Source organism: Ptiloglossa arizonensis, chromosome 5 (genome assembly GCF_051014685.1).
Source record: "Ptiloglossa arizonensis isolate GNS036 chromosome 5, iyPtiAriz1_principal, whole genome shotgun sequence".
Classification (NCBI taxonomy): domain Eukaryota; kingdom Metazoa; phylum Arthropoda; class Insecta; order Hymenoptera; family Colletidae; genus Ptiloglossa; species Ptiloglossa arizonensis.
In genome coordinates, this window is record NC_135052.1 from 3,660,665 (window position 1) to 3,681,317 (window position 20,653).

General features: G+C 42.9%; 2 protein-coding genes across 6 annotated transcripts in view; one reads left to right on the forward strand and one right to left on the reverse strand.

The window, feature by feature from the left end:
- Np (serine protease notopleural) overlaps nucleotides 1-3,687 on the forward strand; it is a 45,126-nt gene extending 41,439 nt beyond the window's left edge. The window contains exon 12 of the mRNA XM_076311636.1: nucleotides 599-3,687. Within this exon, the coding sequence (XP_076167751.1) occupies nucleotides 599-763 (165 nt within the window). The 3' untranslated portion in view covers nucleotides 764-3,687. The remainder of the gene's footprint in view (nucleotides 1-598) is intronic.
- The window catches only part of Npf (neuropeptide F), a 92,588-nt gene that overhangs the window by 57,955 nt on the left and 13,980 nt on the right, over nucleotides 1-20,653 (reverse strand). For 2 of the 5 annotated variants that reach the window (XM_076311640.1, XM_076311637.1), the window contains exon 1: nucleotides 235-1,056. The exons of 2 other annotated variants lie outside the window; for them this stretch is intronic. The gene's annotated coding sequence lies outside the window, so the exon portion shown is untranslated. Of the gene's footprint in view, nucleotides 1-234; nucleotides 1,057-20,653 lie in introns of those variants that run through there. One more of the 5 variants, XM_076311641.1, reaches the window with a different exon arrangement.

Below are 20,653 nucleotides of genomic sequence, written 5' to 3' on the forward strand. Positions count from 1 at the left end.
GAAGTATCGAACAAGATTTGATTCGATACAGTACCGATTTGGAAACGCTTTAATATCTATCGGCTATCAATATCGAAAAACGATATCGAATACGTGGAATTTCCTTAACTCGGAATGACCCTTTCAAAATATCGTTCAGAAAGTTTCGTTCTTCGTGGAATTTAATTTACGCCGATCGCTTTCATTCAGACCATCGATAAGAAAAGCGATTCGTCTACGTGTTTATGTACTAACCCTTCGACTACGGATTAACCCTTCGAGTACGGCGCTGATACGTCGTATCGTCCCACATTTTTCTGTCAGCAGAGTCCAATCCACGAACCTTGATCGAGTGTCTTATCTTCCATTTGTTAAACCTTTCGTATGTATCTCGAGATGGTTACACTTTTCGGTACTATCTACGTAAAACGCAACGCTCGAGACACTGTCGAAATGCGATTTATTTCCCTCGTAGTCACGGTTTCAAGAGCTTAAAAACCGGTCTTTCCAATCTGTACAGAGTGTTAAAAATCCAAAACAACCGAAATGAATCGTTTCCTTCGCGGACGACTGTTAATTAACGATGTTTCGAAAGTGTAAAAGATTCGTTTTCTCGTAGGGTGACAGCGGAGGACCGATGGTGATCCAGAGGGCGCGCGACAAACGATGGATTCTCGCCGGAGTGATCAGCTGGGGTATCGGTTGCGCGGTACCGAACCAGCCGGGCGTGTACACTCGCATATCCGAGTTCCGCGAGTGGATCAACCAGATACTGCAGTTCTAACCGGTGGACCGCCGAACACAATCTGGAACGAGGATCCGCTGGAAGCCGGCCGAACGAACGCGAATTCGAACGTACGCGATCACGCGTCACCGAGACTAAATTCTAACGCTAGCAAAGTCAACGGAGATAGAACGACTCACGAGATTACATTCGCGGTCGCGAATTACGCGACCGTTGCGCGACACCGTTGACACGCGTGCTTCGTGTGTTTCGTATCGAAATTACGCGCGATTTACGACGGAATCGGGTTGATCGTGCACGTGAATTATACGACACGTTACGCGACAACGTTACCACGCGTGCTTGATTCGTCGCGAACGCCCGCAGGCTACCAACGCCGCCTACCGCTCGTGTCACCAACCGAAGTAAAGGTCGGCAAATCAGTGTTCTACGATGCGAGAAACAGTGACGTTATCGTGGACTTTGAACGACGCACTGCAGCGCTGCTAGCTCAATACTCCCGCGTCGTATTACCCGACGTTCCGAATTATTTGGCGATGTACCGTCCGGGTGGATCGTCGATAATTCTTCGTAGCTTCGTTGTTCGTCGAGAACGATTCCTCGATCGCGGGGAGGTGGAGACACCTGGCGCCAGAAATCGAAGACACGAGCAAACGCGAGTCACGCGCGAATCGATCGTCGGCGGTACCGAGAGAGGAAATTGCGATCGTTTTCGGTCTTCAACGGAGTCCATTGTCTCCGTTTTCAGTCTCGTAGGCCGGTGTCGGACGAGTGTGGAAACGACGAAATAATCGAGGCGTTAACGAATCGTCGAATCAACGTCTCGGAGACCGAACGTGCGCGCGTTAGAGGTGTTCCAATACTCGAATATTCGAGTAACTCGATTCTCGACCGAATTCGAGACCTCGATAGAATCGAACAGCTCGAAGAAATCGAGCGGCTTGCAAAAATCGAATAGCTCGGAAGAATCGAGCGTTGCGAACGCTTCAAGTGGACGATTATTATAAATAGTTGTGCATATTATTACATATAATCGAAGTGTATACTGCTTGATTCCTCGGTGAGCCGATCGGTTCCTTTAAATCGCTGTTTTTTCGAGCCGTTCGAATCGAACCTCGGTTCGATTATCGAAATCGAGCGCAACTCGGTTCGTTCAGTTCAAGTGCTAGAATGCTCGCGGGAAACTCACGTGGTTTGTCTGTTTTTACGATCTCAGCGCGATGGATCGTTGCACGAAACTCGGTGCTGTTCGTCGTAATTTTCGGGAAACTTATTTTCGTATTTCTTTTTTCTCTCCTTCCTTCGGGGTCGCTCGACTCGATCGGATTGCGAGCGAGCGAGAACGAACAAACGGTGAACGAACGAAAGTGCGTTTCGTTTGCTCCGCCATCTTCTCGCTGGCGCACGATTCAGCATTCTGACACCGCGTTACTCGCGAGCAACGACGTGACAGATCGTACGGATGAAAATTAACGGGATTTTGCGCCGAAAGACAAACAACGCGTATGAACGAGCACACGTTCCGTAGCGTACACGAAATTGTTTGAACCTTATTTAATTTAATTTATACGAAAAAAAAATTCATATATATATGTATATATGAATATATGCATATATATATACATATGTGTATGTATACATAGATACGTTATCACGTAGGTACGTATAGATAGTCGACAGTATATACGCGAACAAAATAATTTATTAACGTACGTGTTGCAGTCGGGGCTGCAAAAATACGAAACCTCCCATACTCCCGTCCCCTCCTCTCTAACCCCCGAGCTTGTAAATACTCGATCGATCGGTGGTGCGTGCTGTACTTCAATTACACTTTGTTATTTTTTACCGTTTCACTACCCCCTCCCCCCCTCAATGTTCTACCCTTACAGTGTCTTTGTATTTACCAGTCGAGCATTAAAGAAAAAGAACGAGGTCCCTCGACACGAGAAAAGGGCTCGCACTGATTAACCTGTTTGCCTAACGCGATTCCTACGATAACGTGGGTGTTGATATTTGCCAACCGGTCCCATTCGATCGTCGCCCACGTCGAAACACCCACGCGCGTTCACCTGTGGTTAAAACCGAGCAAAGAATTGGAAAATAATGGAAGATTCCTGTTCGATTGAGGTTATGTTAACACGATCAGGTTATGAGCCGCGAGACGTATGACGAATCGTCGTCGATGTTGGTAAGTGATTCGAGTTCGATAATCGATCAGTGTTTAGAAAACGTTCGATCTTCGACTTCTTTATTCTCGGCGACGAGATCGTTCGACACATCCGTTAGAACTTTTTTCTATCGGAAGTTGTATAGCGGCGAAACAGGTGTACAACTTATCGACACAAATGTCGATTTGTTCACACCGGTGCTGATTCGAGAGAAATCGAACGACTAACGTCGATACAAACGAACAAACTCTCATCCGGATTGATGTAACGACGAACGAAAGACAATAAATATCCACGGTATGTTAATCGTCGAATGAAAATGAGAATTTCGGTCACGAAGGGAACGCCGCGAAGCAAATAGGTCTTGTCGCGCGAAATTTAAACTTACCACCCTGATTCGTAGACATTATTGTGAATATCGCGTTTTGAACAATTGCACGTTCGGATACGAGTTTCGTTATCTGTTCGATTACAACGACCGAAATAATAGGAAGTTTTTAAATAATTAGAACGAATTAAGCGTGTTTTATTCATCGTTTGTATCTTCTCGGTTGATTTAAACGTGTTTCTTTTTAACGCTCCTTTATTCGAATCTTAACTTCGGTTGAAAGCTTTGTGCATTTTTCACGTAGACGTAATTTCTTATTAATCGTAATAATACGATCACAGACTGAGGGGGCCTCTTTGAAAATTTCCATTGCTCTTATAGAACTGTACTTAGAAATATAATGTACTCGGTGAAGTGTTTTTAATACAGCGATCGGTGAAAAACCAAGAGCAAAAGAAAGAACTTGTCTATGGTGGAAAGAACGATGTCGAACAATGTATAAATCCGAAATTACGGACGTCACCCTGAACGAAAATCGACGTTCTCTTTTCGGAGTACAATAAATCGTGTAAAGTAAATTCTTCTTGTTCAATACGAAACCCGTGAAAAGAATAAAAAAAAAATATATATATATAATTACATAGAAACTTTACGAGTGCATCCATAAGAGGAACAATACAATTACAGAGTTGCAAGAACGAACAGAAAAATGTTCGTTCGATCGTTCGATCGTGAAACTTTAATTACGAACGATGGTAAAATATTTTTCCGTTTATTTTCAAAACGAACACCGGCATCGCTGCCGATACATTTCTCGCGTCACGTTCGCAATTATACGGTTACGCTCTATTAGCATTTTTACACTGCTCGATTTTTTATAAATTTGTCCGAGGAAACGAGGCGATTTTCTAAAACTTTCTATCGCGCGCGTGAATCGCGTACGGTAAAAATTCTAGTAAAATTCGGGAAACTCTTTTCGATTCTTATCGTCTCTTCGACACGCATAAAACAATTTGCGTCTATGAGATCGTAAAATAGGAACGTCGAACGAGATGCTCGATTTACTCGCAGTTGAGATTCGAATGGTTGTCGAACTGTTCGTAGTGTTTGTATAAACGTTTCACCGGATAGAATTCTAGTGAAGACACGTCCGTTTCACCGAATTCGATCCTAACTTCGATTACTCGGTCCGTTGTAAACTTCTCCGTTTAGATCGACGATGTTTAGGGCATCGAACCAAGGATGAATTTCTACTTGGAACGTTCGATAAGAGTTTCGTCTTCTCTTCTCGTCTCAAAGACCATTAAAACATTTCACGATAGAAAAATAGTAAACTATGTTACGTAGCTAGATCTTGAAGAATGTTATTATTATCATTGTTGTTATTATCACCATTACAATTATTATTATTATTATTATTATTATTATTATTATTATTATTATTATTATTACTACTACTATTATTACTATTATTATTATTATTACTATTATTGTCATTACGATTATTCCCATTATTATATTGCCTTTACCACGTATATCAAGAGAAAGCGCGAACATCGTAACGAAGTGGTTATCCAAATGCGCAAATGCGAGGTACAGTCGAAGGCTGCTTTTAAACATAACCTCGAAGCAGTGGCACTTTTAAACGTAGAGTAGGTCGGAAAGGCACGTACCTCTAAAATGACCACGCGTCCCGATTCCCACGCTAATTGTACCGATTTTTCTTAATATCGTTACTCTCCATGAATCCAACATCGAAACAAATCTAACATCGACACGGTAGAAATCCTAACCTGCAAAGGGTGGTTCGTACGCGGTTAGGGGATCGGGTCACGCGAGAGACAGAGTATTCATAGCAGCGAAAAATACACCCCTGTCGAACGAGTTGAAATCGAAATGCACGTTTTTCGTGCAAACCTTTGTTTACCGCACGAATCTCTCTTCACCGTTTTCTTTTTTTTTTTTTTCAATTTTTATTTCGATCGTGATACCTCTTCATTCGTTCGTCTCTATTACCAATATGTAAAGTCAGCTGTACCAAATAAAATTTACCCGTACGAATTTAAGAATTTTACATAAGTATATATATATATATATATTTTAATTACATCATGCTGCGGGATCGTTTCGCTTTAACGTGGATGCAATACGATCGTATTGTGTTCTCTCGTAGGAATCGTAATAAAGATCGCGAACGAGCCAATGTCCATTCTATCGATCTAAAGGAAAACGGTTGAATGGGTGAGATAGGAGGAACTGATACAAAAGGACTTATAGATAGCCGACGAAGATGAAAAATTCATCTCGACCTGGTATCGAAGCCGAGGAAAGGAACGAGATATTAAGAAAAAAATTTTTTTAAAACCGTTAACAGACCATTGGAAAATAGTTGCTCGTAGAGCCATTAAATTATTACTGTTACTCCGGAGGAAGTATCAATTTCGCGGCTGAATTAACATTCAACAACTATCTATTTACAAGTCGTCAACTGGTTTCTGAGCCTTCTGTTTCCATTCCGCCTCACCGGATCCATCAAAAGCAACGCGCTCTTAATTGGTGGAATCTGGCACTTAAGCGGTTACACCTTTCATATACGGAAGAGAAATAATAAGCATGGGCACGAAATGAATGAACAAGTGTCTGTCGAGAGCGCGTAGAAAGTTTAAGAAACTGACGCGGGACAACGAGACGGAATTTATGATTCGAGAATCATGGTTTATTTTTATTCTCTAGAAATAATTGCGGAGAAAATCGGTCGAAACGAACCCTTGATTGTTCGACGCTTTCGACGCAACGTTTGTAGTCATCTTCGGGATGCATCGAATTTCGTTCGGAGAATCGACGATAAATTATTTATGGACAACGTATGGATAATTATTAATGGTTTATGTAAGTAGAAGAACCGAGCGTAAGATCGAGAGCTCCAGAACAGGTTAGAATCTCCGATCCGTGGAATTTGCAGCCACGATGGCGACACTTCCGCCCGATTTGCCATTAACGTGTCCCATTGGCCAACGTTTCGCGCATCGATCATTTCGCACCTGGTCTTCGTCCTGTATTACTTACGTTTCGTCGTATTTTCGAACAAATTGTTTACATCGATTCTATCGTTAGTTATTAAACTTTCGAAAACGGTTACTCGTTAGCTCGAAAAAGTTGCCACATCGACACGAGACCGGTTGAGTAATGGTCAGACGCATACGTGGAGTATCGTCCTTTCATTGAACGTCGAGTGCACGTAAGTTCTTTAAAACTCGACTTATTCGATCGAAATATTATACATAATAGGTCGTTCGATAAGTTTTGTCGTTCGATAAAACTTCTTGAATAGAATTGTTCAATGTAGTTAAAACTTATCGAGCAAACTGGTACTAGACTGTTCGATAAGTTTTATGGAACGACGAAACTTAGTATTATACAGATACCATGTTTTGATTTTCAATCGATAAAGAACGCATAAATTGGCACAAAATAACAATTTTCGATCGTATAAAATTTGCGATTTACCACGATTAACGAACCAATCGGTTAGCTCGTTCTGGTTTTGCTATTACCGAGCCGCGGCGGTAAAATCGAGGCACGTGATGAAGAAGAAAAAAGAAATAAAAAATGACGGGAGATAATCGACGCGTGTTTCTTCACCGAAAGACTGGCTAGTCCGGCCTAGAAAGTATCACGGTTTTTAAACTCCGTTGAACGGGTCAAACAGATCGTCGCGCCCAATTGTGTCGAATCGTCGTTGAGAATGTAACTCTCTCTCCTTTCGTGTGGTTTCGTTTGTGCGTCGATTTTGACAATGCGTTCCTGTGTGCGACACCGAAGACTTAGGTCTGGATTGAGATCGATGACCTCATTGGTTATCTTTAAAGACAACGAAACAAATTCAAACTTAAACAACGAAACAGATTAAAACTTAAACAAAGAAACAGATTAAAACTTAAACAACGAAACAGATTAAAAATTAAACAACGAAACAAATTAAAATTTAAACAATAACAAAAATTATTAAGTATAATTTTAATCGAAATTCTTCAATTATATGGATAACCCAATGAAAAGCTTAAAACGGAAAGTGGTTCTCATGGTTCTAAGCAGTGTATTGGACAAACAACGAGACTATGTTGTTTCAGGGTCGGTAGAGACCCCTTGGAAGTAACACTTTTCGAAAACAAAGCGCACTCGCGCCATCGAATTCTCCACCCTTGGTGGCGGTATCGAAAGTCAACTTTTGTAAAGCTCTTTGAACGTTGCCAGCAGTTTTGGTTGTTTTCCATTTGTGCAATGTCAACTTCGAGAAGTTACAAAGGGACAGATCATGCGACTAAATGGATAGCGGTGGTTAAAGTTGTTCCAGTATCTCTTCTGGAACTCGTGACTGACCAACTTCCCTACGTTGTCTTGTTCGCGTTATTATTCGTTGTTTGCGCGTGTTTCTACTTGTACAACAACTTCGAGATTACGTTAAAAAGCATTCTCCGGATATAACCAGCCATCGTGCGAATTATTCTCGCAAGATACTACATTATGTACCCTATATCCGTATGCACAATATTTCTCCCACCGAGATTTGCGTTCCTCCATCTTTGTTTGCTCTCAAACGTATCACCAGCTTCTACAATCAACAATTGGTTCAACGTTTCCTTCGTTGATTCTTTTCTCGCTCGATCTACTTCCCTACGTTATCTTACTCGCGTTACATTCGTTGATTGCATTTGTTTCTACTTGCACAATAACTTCGAGGTTAGGTTGAAAGGCAGCCTCTGGCTGCACCTCGCCATTGTGCAAATTATTCTCATAATGGAGTATACGCTGTATCTGTGTGCGCAATATAGACGTTTAACCCGTAGTTGAAGTCGTTGGGTCAAACCGATGTTACGTTAAACTTTCTATTCGTTTCATACGCTCCCGTATAATTACCAACGTAATTAGTGTTTTAAAAATATCCATTGTTTCTTCTTTATACGTACCCCGTGGAACTATTAATGCTATTTAAAGCAACAACAGTCATCTACCCACACGAAACGGTAATAGATTACGAGTACCCCATGATACCAAGTACATGGTCGAAATGTCACCGTACCTACTGGAAATTAATAATATCGACGGATGTAAAACCTTCGCGCGTTCAACGCCGTTAATCTCCGATTAGTCTACAAATCGAGACTCGTCGGCCATCGTTTCTCGATCTTCCGAAAATTTTAGACAAACAATCGTATGTCAATCTTCCGTACATTTTGGTGGGATTCTCGTTCAGTTTTACGCATAGCTCATCGCGTAACGTTGTTCGATACTTATCTTTCCACATTTTTGTAACGCGTTACCCAAACACACGTTTACAGATACCGAAGATGGATGCAATTCGTATCTAAATAAAAGGAAAGAAAAAAACAGAAGACGAACAAGAGATAATTTTATATCCGTTTCCGTCGAACTCGCGGTTTAGATTGTAAAACAGTTTTCGCCGCACCTTGCTCCTCCGACCTGACGTAATCGGTATTTTGTACTATACTTCGCGTTTATTTCTTTCCTTTTTTTCTATATATTAACTCTATCGCTTAAGAAACTTTTACTCGAGAATTTTATTTATAGAATTCAATCTTTTCTCGACGAATGGATACAAATTTGATAAACCTCGCGAGTAAATACGCATACACGTTGCTTTCTTTCGAATGTAACTTAACTGGTCGCGATAATCGTATCGTAGAACGTGTCTTCGAGTCACCGAATTGAAAGTGCTAACAAACACGGAGCGAGGATGCGAATTTTGGATAGACGCGGTTTACGAAGTAAACAAAAAGAAAAAAGAAAAAAAAAAATAATTGAATCTCGTTACTTTCCCGACACACCGCGTAGATCGCGTTACTCTTTCGTTCGTTACGTTCGTATTACGTTCAATTTAAATTCCACGGTGATGGCTGGTAAACGGGGAAATTCCACACGGATCCCCCCGAACGTCGCGCAGATAATGACACTCGGTGCAATTCAGAGCGACTGGAAAAGCGAGTGCACTCCAAGTGTTTCCATCCCATCCGTGAGTTTGCAGCGCAAAGAGAACGCGAGAGGCCGCGAGGATCTGTTTCGCGAAGACGTAGCTTTAGTTGGCGTTCCGTGTACTACGTAAAACGTCCCAGAAACGAAACATTCGAGCCAGAAAGGAACTCTTGGTCGCGTTGGTGTCTCGTAATCCCCGTTGATGATTTTGTTACCTCGTCCGCGAACCATCCGCGTCTATCTTTCGTATCGTCGACTCTCACCCTGCTCTACGGATCCCTGTATCACGTGTACTTAAATACACGTGAACACGTGTACTTAATGTACGCTCACCCGGATAGGTGTAATTTTAAGTACATCGGTACACGTGAGCTATTTCGCGTATATATTTAAACACACGTGTAGCGTTTCGCGTATATTTGAACACACGTGTGGTATTCCGTGTATATTTAAACACACGTGTAGTATTTCGTGTATATTTAAATATAGGTATACGCTAACCTATCCGTATTTTAATCCCTATAATTTTCAGAACACGGTTACCAATTAGGGAAAGGGTAAACGATTATAGGACATTTTCAGGCTACAGATACAAAAATAAATTTCAAAACCGATCCCATTGATCATCGTCGTCGTCTTCGTAACAACAACAACGATAACAGCAATAACGACAAAAATAACGACGACGATTACGATGACGATGACGACGACAATAACAATAATAACAGCAGCAGCGGCAACAATGACAAGAATAACAACAGCAACAAGAAAAACGATAACCACGATGACCGCGACAACGATAACAACAACAGCAGCAATAACAACGACAACAATGACAAACAACGATAAGAATAAGAATAAAAATTAAAATAATGATAATAACGATGATGATGATCGTACACGCAGCGCCGTTCGTTCGAAAGAGGAACGACGAGGGCTCGATTGAAGACACGCATACACACGTACGTAAATAGGTACGCGTTCAATTATTTCGTTCCATTATCTTCGGGTCACGAACGTGTTTACGTTCCTCGTTGATTCCACGCGCGGCGCTCACCGTTGCCTACGGCGAAGCAATTTATTTTAATTTCGTGGAAAAGCGCGTAATTCAAGAGTGTCCGGTCTCTCTTGTATCGTGTAACCTCTAATTGGAACGGTAATAGAATGTAACTGTTACAAACCGCATAGAAGACAGACGTGCCGCGATCGGTGGCTGGGGTGGGGGCTGTTGCAGGGAACAATAATAATCGTCGTTCGTAATTCCACCGCGTGGAGTAGTTTACGCGTGGTACCTGTTGGATGGTCGATCGTGAAATTACGTGTCTCGCGTTCGACGTTTTCTTTTTGCGCTGCGCGAAACCTCGTAATCGCGTATCACCGCGGCCAGCTTCGAACGCAATGACGCGAGGATGTCGAAAATGTCACAGGCGTGACGGCTCCATGGATGGATGTTACTGGACCGGGTTAAGTGGCTTTGGAGAAAGCCAGCCTACCTCCGCCTTTTCCTTACGAAGTCACGAAACCGTGCGCACGACGTACACCGAACACCATCGACGGCCTTCGTCGTTCGATCGTCTCCGCGAACGGATGCAAATTTTCGAATGGACGGGCACACACGTCCACGATAGCGGTGCTCCCCGACCAATGGAGATTCGCGTGTCTCGGTGAAGCTCGTTGCGGTTCGATCGGGGATAGAATCGATCCCGCGAGTCGTCTTTCGACCGCGACGCGACCCGACTTTCGAAAAATGACACGGTGCCCGACGAGACGCTCGATCGGCACGAGCTTGGAACTCGCCCCGTTACTTTCGATGAAACGAAACTGGAAACTTCGCGGACCCGTATTATATTCCCACCGAACGGTCGAATCGTTGTTCGTTAATTTTAGTATCTAATTTGTGTACTTGTACTACATCTCTGATGCAGAGAGTAAGAGATTGTCACAGTGTACGGTGTTCGTTCGAAGGAAAGTCCTAGATGAAGCATTAAGATCGGAAAGTTCAAAAATTTCAGGCCAGTGTCTATTGAAAACTTTGAATACGTGCATCTCGTTACTTTCGATGAGACGAAACTGGAAACTTCAAATATTATGTTTCTACCGATCGACTGAATTCATTAATTTTAGTATCTAATTTATGTACTTGTTATGAACTTGTATAGGCATTCTCTGATGCAGAGAGTAAGAGATTGTCACAGTGCACGGTGTTCTTTCGAAGGAAAGTCCTAGATGGAGCATTAAGATCGAAAAGTTCAAAAATTTCAGGCCAATGCCTATCGAAAACTTTGAATACGTGCATCTCGTTACTTTCGATGAGACGAAACTGGAAACTTCGCATATTATGTTCCCATCGAACGGTCGAATTATCGTTATTTATTTTAATATCCAATTTATGTACTTATTCAACGAGTTACGAGAATAGGAGATCGTTCACGGCGTTCGTTGAAAGAAGAGTCCTAGGTGAAGTATTAAGATCGAAAAGTTAACAAATTTCAGGCCAGTGCCTATCGAAAACTTTGAATTCGTGTGCCTCGTTGCTTTCGATGAGACGAAACTGGAAACTTCAAATATTATGTTTCTACCGATCGACCGAATTCATTAATTTTAGTATCTAATTTATGTACTTGTCAAAAATTTAGGTCAGTGTCTATCGAAAACTTTGAATACGTATGCAAGTACAAAAGCGTAATAACAATTTGAAGAAATATTATTCGGACTTTCGGAGCACCTTTTATTGCTAAAATTTGGTTATTTTGGAAACGCTTGGGTACTTATGTACAAGTTGAAACAACGCTTTATCGAAGTATAAATATGAAACGAACATTGTCGAGCCGAATTGCCCTCGTGGAAATGGAATTATTTCGTATATTATACGCAGAGTGCTGCAAACTTTATTGCATCGGTTCATTGCATTGCAAGGTACGCCAAATTGATTGGATAATTAACGACGAGTCACTTTACGAAGTCGTAATTGGAATTTGAAAATTGGACGTTTACGAAAACCTGTTCCATTTGGAGAATAATTTGTACAATTTCGAAATTTTTCCATCGAGATATTATCGATCGATACCATTGGTAAAAAATATCCATGCTCGAGCAAGGACTATATTTACACTCTTAACAAAAATGATTTATTCCATAAAACCTCGATGAACGATAACTAAAACCCACAGTGTCTACGATACTTTCTAAATTATTTTCGAGGTACTCTGCGCAAAAATATGTTTCGTAATAGCGTAGTATCGCCTCTACTTGCAATCGTTACGTTTGCGTTTATCGATTTATCGAAAAATAGAAATGAAGAAGAGAGGACCTACGAGATATCGAAAACGTTTCCAAAACTATCAGTGAACGCTCGATGGCGATCTAGGCGAGGTTCGTTTCTTAATGTTACGAGCGTACTGAAATCTCAATTGTTCGTTTCGAGAAAGTCACGAAGCTTGCGAATCGGTTTCGACTCTCGCGAAATAGGCGAATGTCAAGATGAATCGTATCATGGAATTATTCAAGTACTTTATTAGTTTACTTTTACCCGAAAATAAAAACAAAAATGTATTTTAAAATAAACTTTAATTTTCTAAACTACTTCACCCTCATTTTTAACTAATTACAATTTAATTCGTAACTTTAAATTTAAAACGACTACCCTTAAATCCTTTTTCGAATTATTTTCAAATAACATCGTTCAAAAATTTAATTTACTATAACTCGTGAAAACTTAAATTTACTATATTTTGAACTTATAAAATTTCAACTTTTATCAGATACATCACATTGTAAAATATTTTACTTTCAACATCCCAATTCCCCTTACGTTGATAACGTAAGTATTTGTCATAATTTTACTATACGGATCGAGCAACCGAATATTCCGTCGATAGATTGTCGGACCGAATTTCATTCGACGAAACGAAAGCGTCGTTTCGCGTATCGCGTGCGAGCAACGCGGCGGAAAAGTAGCACGCGCGAAGCTCGCGAGGATCTGGTCCGGGCTAACGCGATGGACGCGTCGTCGGGGGTGGGTTGCGTCGGCGCTGGTACGCTGCTGCGCCCTGATCGATCAACGGATTTTATTCGAATTCACCACCGGACTCGGGGTAGGGTCATGGTCTGGCCTTGGTAATCCAGAACGACGTCACCGGTTGCGGAACCTCGTTACTCCCACCTGGAAATTCACGTTTGCGTTTCCACGAGTCGAGACCGCCTCTCGATCGTGGCAAAACGTCTCTCGATCGTCGCAGAACGTCGATGGTGTCGAGATTTCGCGATGTTCGATCGACGAGAAGAAGAAAAAAAGAAAAAAGAGAAACGTCCAAGGTGGAAAACTCGGGATAGTGGAAGGAGCAACGAGATTATGGTTAACTCGAGGGCAGAGCAAGTTGACGAAGAGGCTCGCAAGTTGGCGAGAAGCGACGCGACGATAATAACGAGAAACGATGAGCGCAACGCGAAAACACGCGGCTAAATTCTGACCCAGTTTCGTCCAGCGTGTCCTGGGTCATGACCATCGATTGTTTCTCCTCGTACTTCCCGCGAATGGCTTCCCATTGGTTATGGGGTCGCGACCCAAATACTTGGGGATCTCTCCCCCGGAATTAGGCGCTGTAACGATCGACGGGAATTTATGGCGTCGCTGCCACACGCTGCGCCGAGGAACATCTCTTTTCATCTTTCTCGATAATCGATTCTCAAGTTCCAGTTCGAAACTTTTCGCGTCCTTGCGCCCAAGGTGCTAGCCTCGATACCGATACGAGCTTCTCGTTCGTGAGTATTCCAGTTCCACGATAACCGAGCGAAGAAAGCACTTTATTGCATCAGGGTAAATACCATACGAAACGAAGTAGGGTAGCCAGCATAAACGTTCGAAAACCGAGTATCCTCGGTGGTGAAAATTGTCTCGTACTGGGTTGTTCGATAAGTTTTGACGTTTCTTCCATTGTAAAGGAATATTATGACACTTCGACTTTGAACAATTGTAAATATACGAACGAGTCGACAGATCTACGTGAAACTTTGTATATGTTCACTAAGCAGTAGTATCATCTTTAGAAATATAAAACGACGAACCTAATAGCTCCATTTTTTATCGAATGACAAAACTTATTAAGTAACTTATTATACCGTAATTGGTAAATCTTCTCGCATACCTCGAAGTATAATATTATATGTTATAATTGCAGAAATACTAGATTGTTCGATAAGTTTTATCGTTTTTTCCATTGTAAAGGAATATTATGACACTTCGACTTTGAACAATTGTAAATATACGAACGAGTCGACAGATCTACGTGAAACTTTGTATATGTTCACTAAGCAGTAGTATCATCTTTAGAAATATAAAACGACGAACCTAACAGCTCAATTTCTTATGGAACGACAAAACTTATTGAATTACCTGTCGAAGCGTTTCGAATTACCGTTTCCCCGTCAGATGTAGTTCAATGTCGGAAAATCACCCTTGAAAAACACCGTACGTTGAAATTAGCAAAGGTAAGACACCTTGAATGGAATCGAGATATTATCTCGCTAACGACGATTTAACGTTTCGTAGAAAAAATTGTGCACTGCCCAAAAAACTCCAAGATCGTCGTTCCACGCGTGTCCGGTTATGGTTGCGTTTCCTGGACGGTGAGGATAGTGAAACGATTTTCTTTCTTATCGAAACGATTCGAACGCTTCTTTTTGGTATTTCGTTCGATGATCGGTAAGTTTAACCCAGATTTTTTACCGCGATGGAAAACCGAGAACGTAATATTTGTAAACATCGTTCGTAATTGGCAGTTTACCCGAATGAAAGAATAACAATACAATCGTATAATGGTAATCGTAACAATTAATTGTAATATAAAGAATAATAATTATCGAATGTACGATAGAAAAATGCTGCGCGTCGCTATCGATCGAATCTCGAAATTTTCCCACCAGAGATTCGATTCTATCGTTCGAGCTTTCGGTGTTTATTTTTACGTAACCGTCGCCGCTTCTTTCACTGCCCCTGCAATTTCGTGAGGTAACAGAAGCATTCTATTCGACGATCGTTACACCGCAAACAGTTAATTGCCGTAATAACGTTAATTAAGAGAAACGCGAAAACTATGCTACGACGGCTCGGTAATACGGCCGGTGTTCTTTGTGGATTCACGAAGGTGTAAAATTCATTTGAAGACGGACGAGTTCTGACCCACTTGACGAAAGTCACGATCACGGTCAACATTCGTACGTTCCTGAGCGGTGCGTCACGTACCGAAGAAAGGAAACCGAAAAAGAAGAAGAAGAAGAAAAAAAAAACTCGTCGCCCTAAGGCCGTTAGCGACCATAATTACGGACCAATAACGTACACGAGTGCGAGATTGATACACACCGGTAGCTAATGGGAGAATCGCATCCGATCGAGTCCGTTTCGTAGAAAAATGGACAAATTACGAGCACCGTTATCTTTTCCATGTAACCCGGTGAATACATTTAGCAACGAATTAGATTTCTTTGACCGATTTTCTTACCTCCTTCCGATCTAATGCGCGTGGAATCGCGCTGCCACGGATTCGACTATAGAGGCCGTAGCCACGGTACTCGAGAAACATCGCGCGCGACATTTCTCGATACTCGTTACCGGTGTACACCAAAGATTCGTCCACCAGGAATCGAATAAGGTAACCGTGTGTTCGTCAAGCTCGGTTGATTAATTTCCCACGCGGGAATAGCCATCGTTATTCATTTTTCCAACGATCGATTCGAACCTCGCGGTAGTAACTGTACAAATCAACAGGTTACCAAGCGTTCGAGCGACCCTTTCGGCTGCTCCACGAAGAAACACCGAAGGAAAAGAAAAAAAAAAAACACGTTAACGTTACCGGGAAAATTGTTTTCCGTCTACGAGGATCGTACGCGCGCGCAAACACCGAACCGTAATTCCATTCGAGCAGCAGCAGCATCATCGGTCAATTACACTCTCGGTCGGGACGCTTGAAAATAAATGGGATGCCACCTTGGGACACCAAGACAACCTCGAGGTGCCGCTGAAAGGTACAGGTCCTGACCTACTTGGAACGAGTCACGTTCACGATCAAGGATTGAACTTTACCTACTCTCTAAAGGCAACGTACGTCGGAGCAATCCCATCCGAAACGCATAATTATTCCCGGAAGATCTACTACCGTGCATCCGTGGCCGCAGCGATGCGCCGCGACGCTCGTAACAGCGGGACAAAGATGTTAGACGAGATCTTATCCGGAATTCTTGGTCGCGAGTCGCAAGGTGAACACCGAGGTACCGTAAAAGATGGCCTGGCGAAGTTTGACACACTTCTCGCGACTCTGACCTCGTGAGATCTCGAATCTCGGACTCGCCGGGACACTTCGGATGCAAATTTCGTTCCAGTGAAAGGAGAGACGCGAACACACACCGGAGGCGCGGAACTCGTTGAAAATTTACCCGCGATCGACACACCATCGGCGCGGATCTATACTCGAGGTTCGTTTCCGTGTTCCTCGCGATAAGATACGTTTGACGAGCCACGGCCACTTTCCTCGAGCAATCGCGACGCGACGTGTTGGAAACTTTTACCACGGACGTTTTTCTTCGCGTTTTTTCGCACAGAATCGCGGCGACCTTTCTTTTCGTACAAATTATCACCGCGGTGTATCATTAAGGTTTTCGCAACGAGGTCGCGGACACGCGCGTGCCGATACACCGTGAATTCACCGAAACTCGTCGATATTTCTACGTAATTACGCGCGGGAAATTGCGAGGTAGTTTCACGACACGCTCGAATAATTATCGACGTTTCGACGTTGCTCCCCTGTCGATTCTAAACGATAATTAATACTTTTCGAAGATCTCAGCCTCGTATAGAAATTCCACGTTCGATCGAGATACGACGTTTCAAGTTCACGCTGGACGTTAATTGTATCCGTGGCTCGTGCGCGTCGTGGTGACCGTGAAAATGATTTGGAAAGCTTTACGTGGATATTTCGTTCTTCGAAGGGGTATTGGTTTTTATTTCGGGTCGAAAAGAATCGATGCGTTTTTCTTTCAAGCGTTTGGAATACGCGCGTTGAATGTTACATCGAAATTCGAAATACGAACGAAATTGTAACGTCTTCGAAGCAGATACGCACCTAGAGTTCCTCTAGAGGTTTCTTAGGTCGTTTCTTCTTCATACTCGTAGCATTAGAGAACATAAATAGCACTTTGCGTTTCAATGCGTGTATTTGTTTTTGACCTTAAATTGAGAACCTTCCAACGGTCCTTGTATCATAAATTAAATCAAATAACGAAATAATAAACGTCCTTGGGTTTCGATCCGTAATTTTTTAAATACGAATGTTTTCCTGGAATAAAAATTCGTACAATTCCAGAGTTGACAAACATCGAAAGTGTGATTGGTGAAATCGATCCGAGTTTGTGCGAAAACGTCGTGAGAAATTTTGGTAAAAGATCGGTGGTTTGTAAAAAAAACTCAAGGCGGTCGTTTGGAATGAATCTTATACCATTGTTAACTCCCAAGTTCGTACTTTTAAATAAAAAAAAAACATAGAGGTTACTCAAACCGTTTGAGTTTTATTCAAAAAGTAAATCGACCGGTGGCGATTGGGACATGCTCATAAATATCCGAGTAAAATTACGAATGAAAACACTGTTTACTTTCTGAAAAGAAAAATCACAGTGATTGTAGAATCAATATAGAAAAAAAAAGAAGGGATACACCTTGAAAGTTTCGCGGTCGGTGTTTTCGGGAGTGTAATCGTGGATCCTCGCGACAGCACGCGTCTGCGTGGTCATAAGCAGTTGACACAGATTGACGCTCTGACTCCGAAATGAAGTGAAATTCGATCGATTGAGATTCTCGGTCGTGTTGTTCCCCCGTTTCTCGACGCTCGGTTTTCCTCTTGTTCCAGTTACAAGAACGAAATTCGACAACACGACGCGTTGAAATACCGAACGAGCCAGGACTCGCACGAACGCGAACGTGTTTACCGCTTCATTGCTCGTCTAATGCACCAACGCGATAGAAACAAAGAGAGAGAGAGAGAGGGAGAAAAAAAAAAGAATAGAAATCGCAACTCGCCATCGCTCGTCGAAGATGTATCGTCCGACAACGTTGGATAACGTACTGTGAAAACTGTTCCCGGTTAATAAAAGGCGTTCATTAATTTTCACTGAGGTCATTTCGGGTAATGAACGGCAGAAATTTCAAACCGGCTTCATTAGCGGAGCTCATTAGCCTGGATGGAGGTTATTTTAAAATTAATCCAGCAGATGCCAGTTTTCTCGTCAAACCTCGGTCGAACATTAAACAGAAATTGTTACGAACAAACGGGTAAAAGGTAATCGCGATAACCGGGGAGCAAAGAAGATACATTCGAGCGTCTTGGTTTCCTCTCGTCGAACGAACCGCGGGCAAACAGAAATTGTCTATTTACCGTAAAAAACCTGAACGAAGAAAGAGTCGAGTCGAACCGTCGCGTCGCGTCGTTCGTGCAAACTCACCGTTATATTTAGAATCCGTGTCCCGTGTATTTCTGGGTTGCGTATCGAAATTTGTCCAGTGTCGAGTAACTTTTGCTCCGTGGGGCCCCGGGATCAGTCACCTTTCGTAAAAGCGACCCGGTCGAACCTGTCCGAACGAACCTTTCGTCCCGTGCACCCTCTTCGGGATCCTCGGGTTTATAAATAATCCCTTTGCGTGTTCAAGTAGGCGGGAGAAAGGAATTCTGCACGATTGAATAACGAGAAAGAACACGTCGTTCCTTCCGACCAGTTCTATAGGCTCTCAAACTTTCTACCTGGAATTTATTTACACCTTTGTACACTTCCGTGCAAGTATCCGAGTGCAAAGTGCATCGGAGAGTAGTCCGAAAAAATGATAACGTACGTATCAAAAAACGATACTCTAATGAGGTTCGTACGATGTGTACGAACGGCCATGTTTGATTTCTCCTGTATTCGTTAAACGTTCACCATAGATCTGCTTCCGTCCGAAACGGAAGACTTCCGCTTCCAGTATCGTTCATTGGGAAGTAATCGTCGAGATTCGCGCGCAAGTATCGAGGTTGCGCGCATCTAACCTCAACTTCCACAGTCTCGCCCTCTGTCGGTGACTTTTGGTACATTCGACGATCTCCGTTTTACGAAAACACTTATTTCAATCCCGTTAAAAATCAGGAGAAAAGAAACTTACGTTTCGTAACGTACTGTTCGTTATCAGTGTTCGTAAATATTACTTTGGAAGAAAATTAGTGTTCGTAATACGTTAGATCGGTATTCGGGATTAGTATTCGTAAATATTACTTTGTAACGAAATTAGTATTTACAATACGTTAGATCGGTATTCGTAAATATTACTTTGGAACGAAACGAGGTAAAAGAAAAATTCCCCCGTTTAATTTGATAACATTTGGCGCAGTATTTCCATTCACGAGGCATCGAACGGATAAAACGGTCGATTGCCTCGTTGTTTACCACGAGTCTCGATCGATGTTTTCCACTTGTGGTCTTTCGTCGCGAATATTACAAATTGGTCCAATTCGAATCGAACGGTAGTCGTGTTCGTGTTCGAAAGCTGTTCAAAAATGTCTTCGGTGGTGCGTCTCGATATCTTCTCGACCTTCCGTCGCGTGTACAAAACAGTCCCGTGTGATAGCGCGCATTCCTCGGTCTACTTCGGGTTCTTTTACACGGTAGAGGACGGTTGTACGGGGACTCGTGCGACCGACTGTGTAATTGCACGAGGAAGCTATTTCTCGCGCCCTGCGTAAACACAGCCACAGCGATCTCTAATGGCGAATCATCGGCGAAGCGTCGAAGCTCGTAACACGGCGTCCCTCTTCTGAAATTGCTCCCGTCTCGGCGCGAGTACCGAGCGGATAAGTGAGTGGAGGCTGAACGCATCACGATACGTTTCCTGAATGGACAGATAGAAGCAGGAGCGGCGACGCTTGCCGATGAGTAGGACAGTGTGTCGCTGTCGTGCGCGTTGGGCCTCGTTCTTCTCCACGTGACCTGGTCACTGGCCCACTTTGATACCTCCCGGTGGTTCGTTCTCCCTCCCTTTCTCCATCTGATTCTCCTTCTCTGCTCGTTTCCCTCTCTCTCTCTCTCGCCACCGCGTCTTTTTCACTTCCTTCCCTGACGATCGTTGTTTCTGGCTTTGACGACGTCCCCACCTTTTCGATGGACGATCGGTCTTGGCTACGACGCTGCTACCTCCACCATAAACGACCTCCACCACTGTTCGTTCGTTCGTTCGTTCGTTCGTTCGACCACCACCACCGTCACCACCACCGCGATCCTCTTCGAAGGCGCCGCTTATGACTTAGCCATGCGATTCCAGCACATGCCGTGGCACGAGGTACAACAGGCAGACAGGTACCATCCAGTTGACTAACCGGATGGACGAACGGGTGCGCGGAAGAGATCGGTATTAGGATCGCGCGAAACACGTTC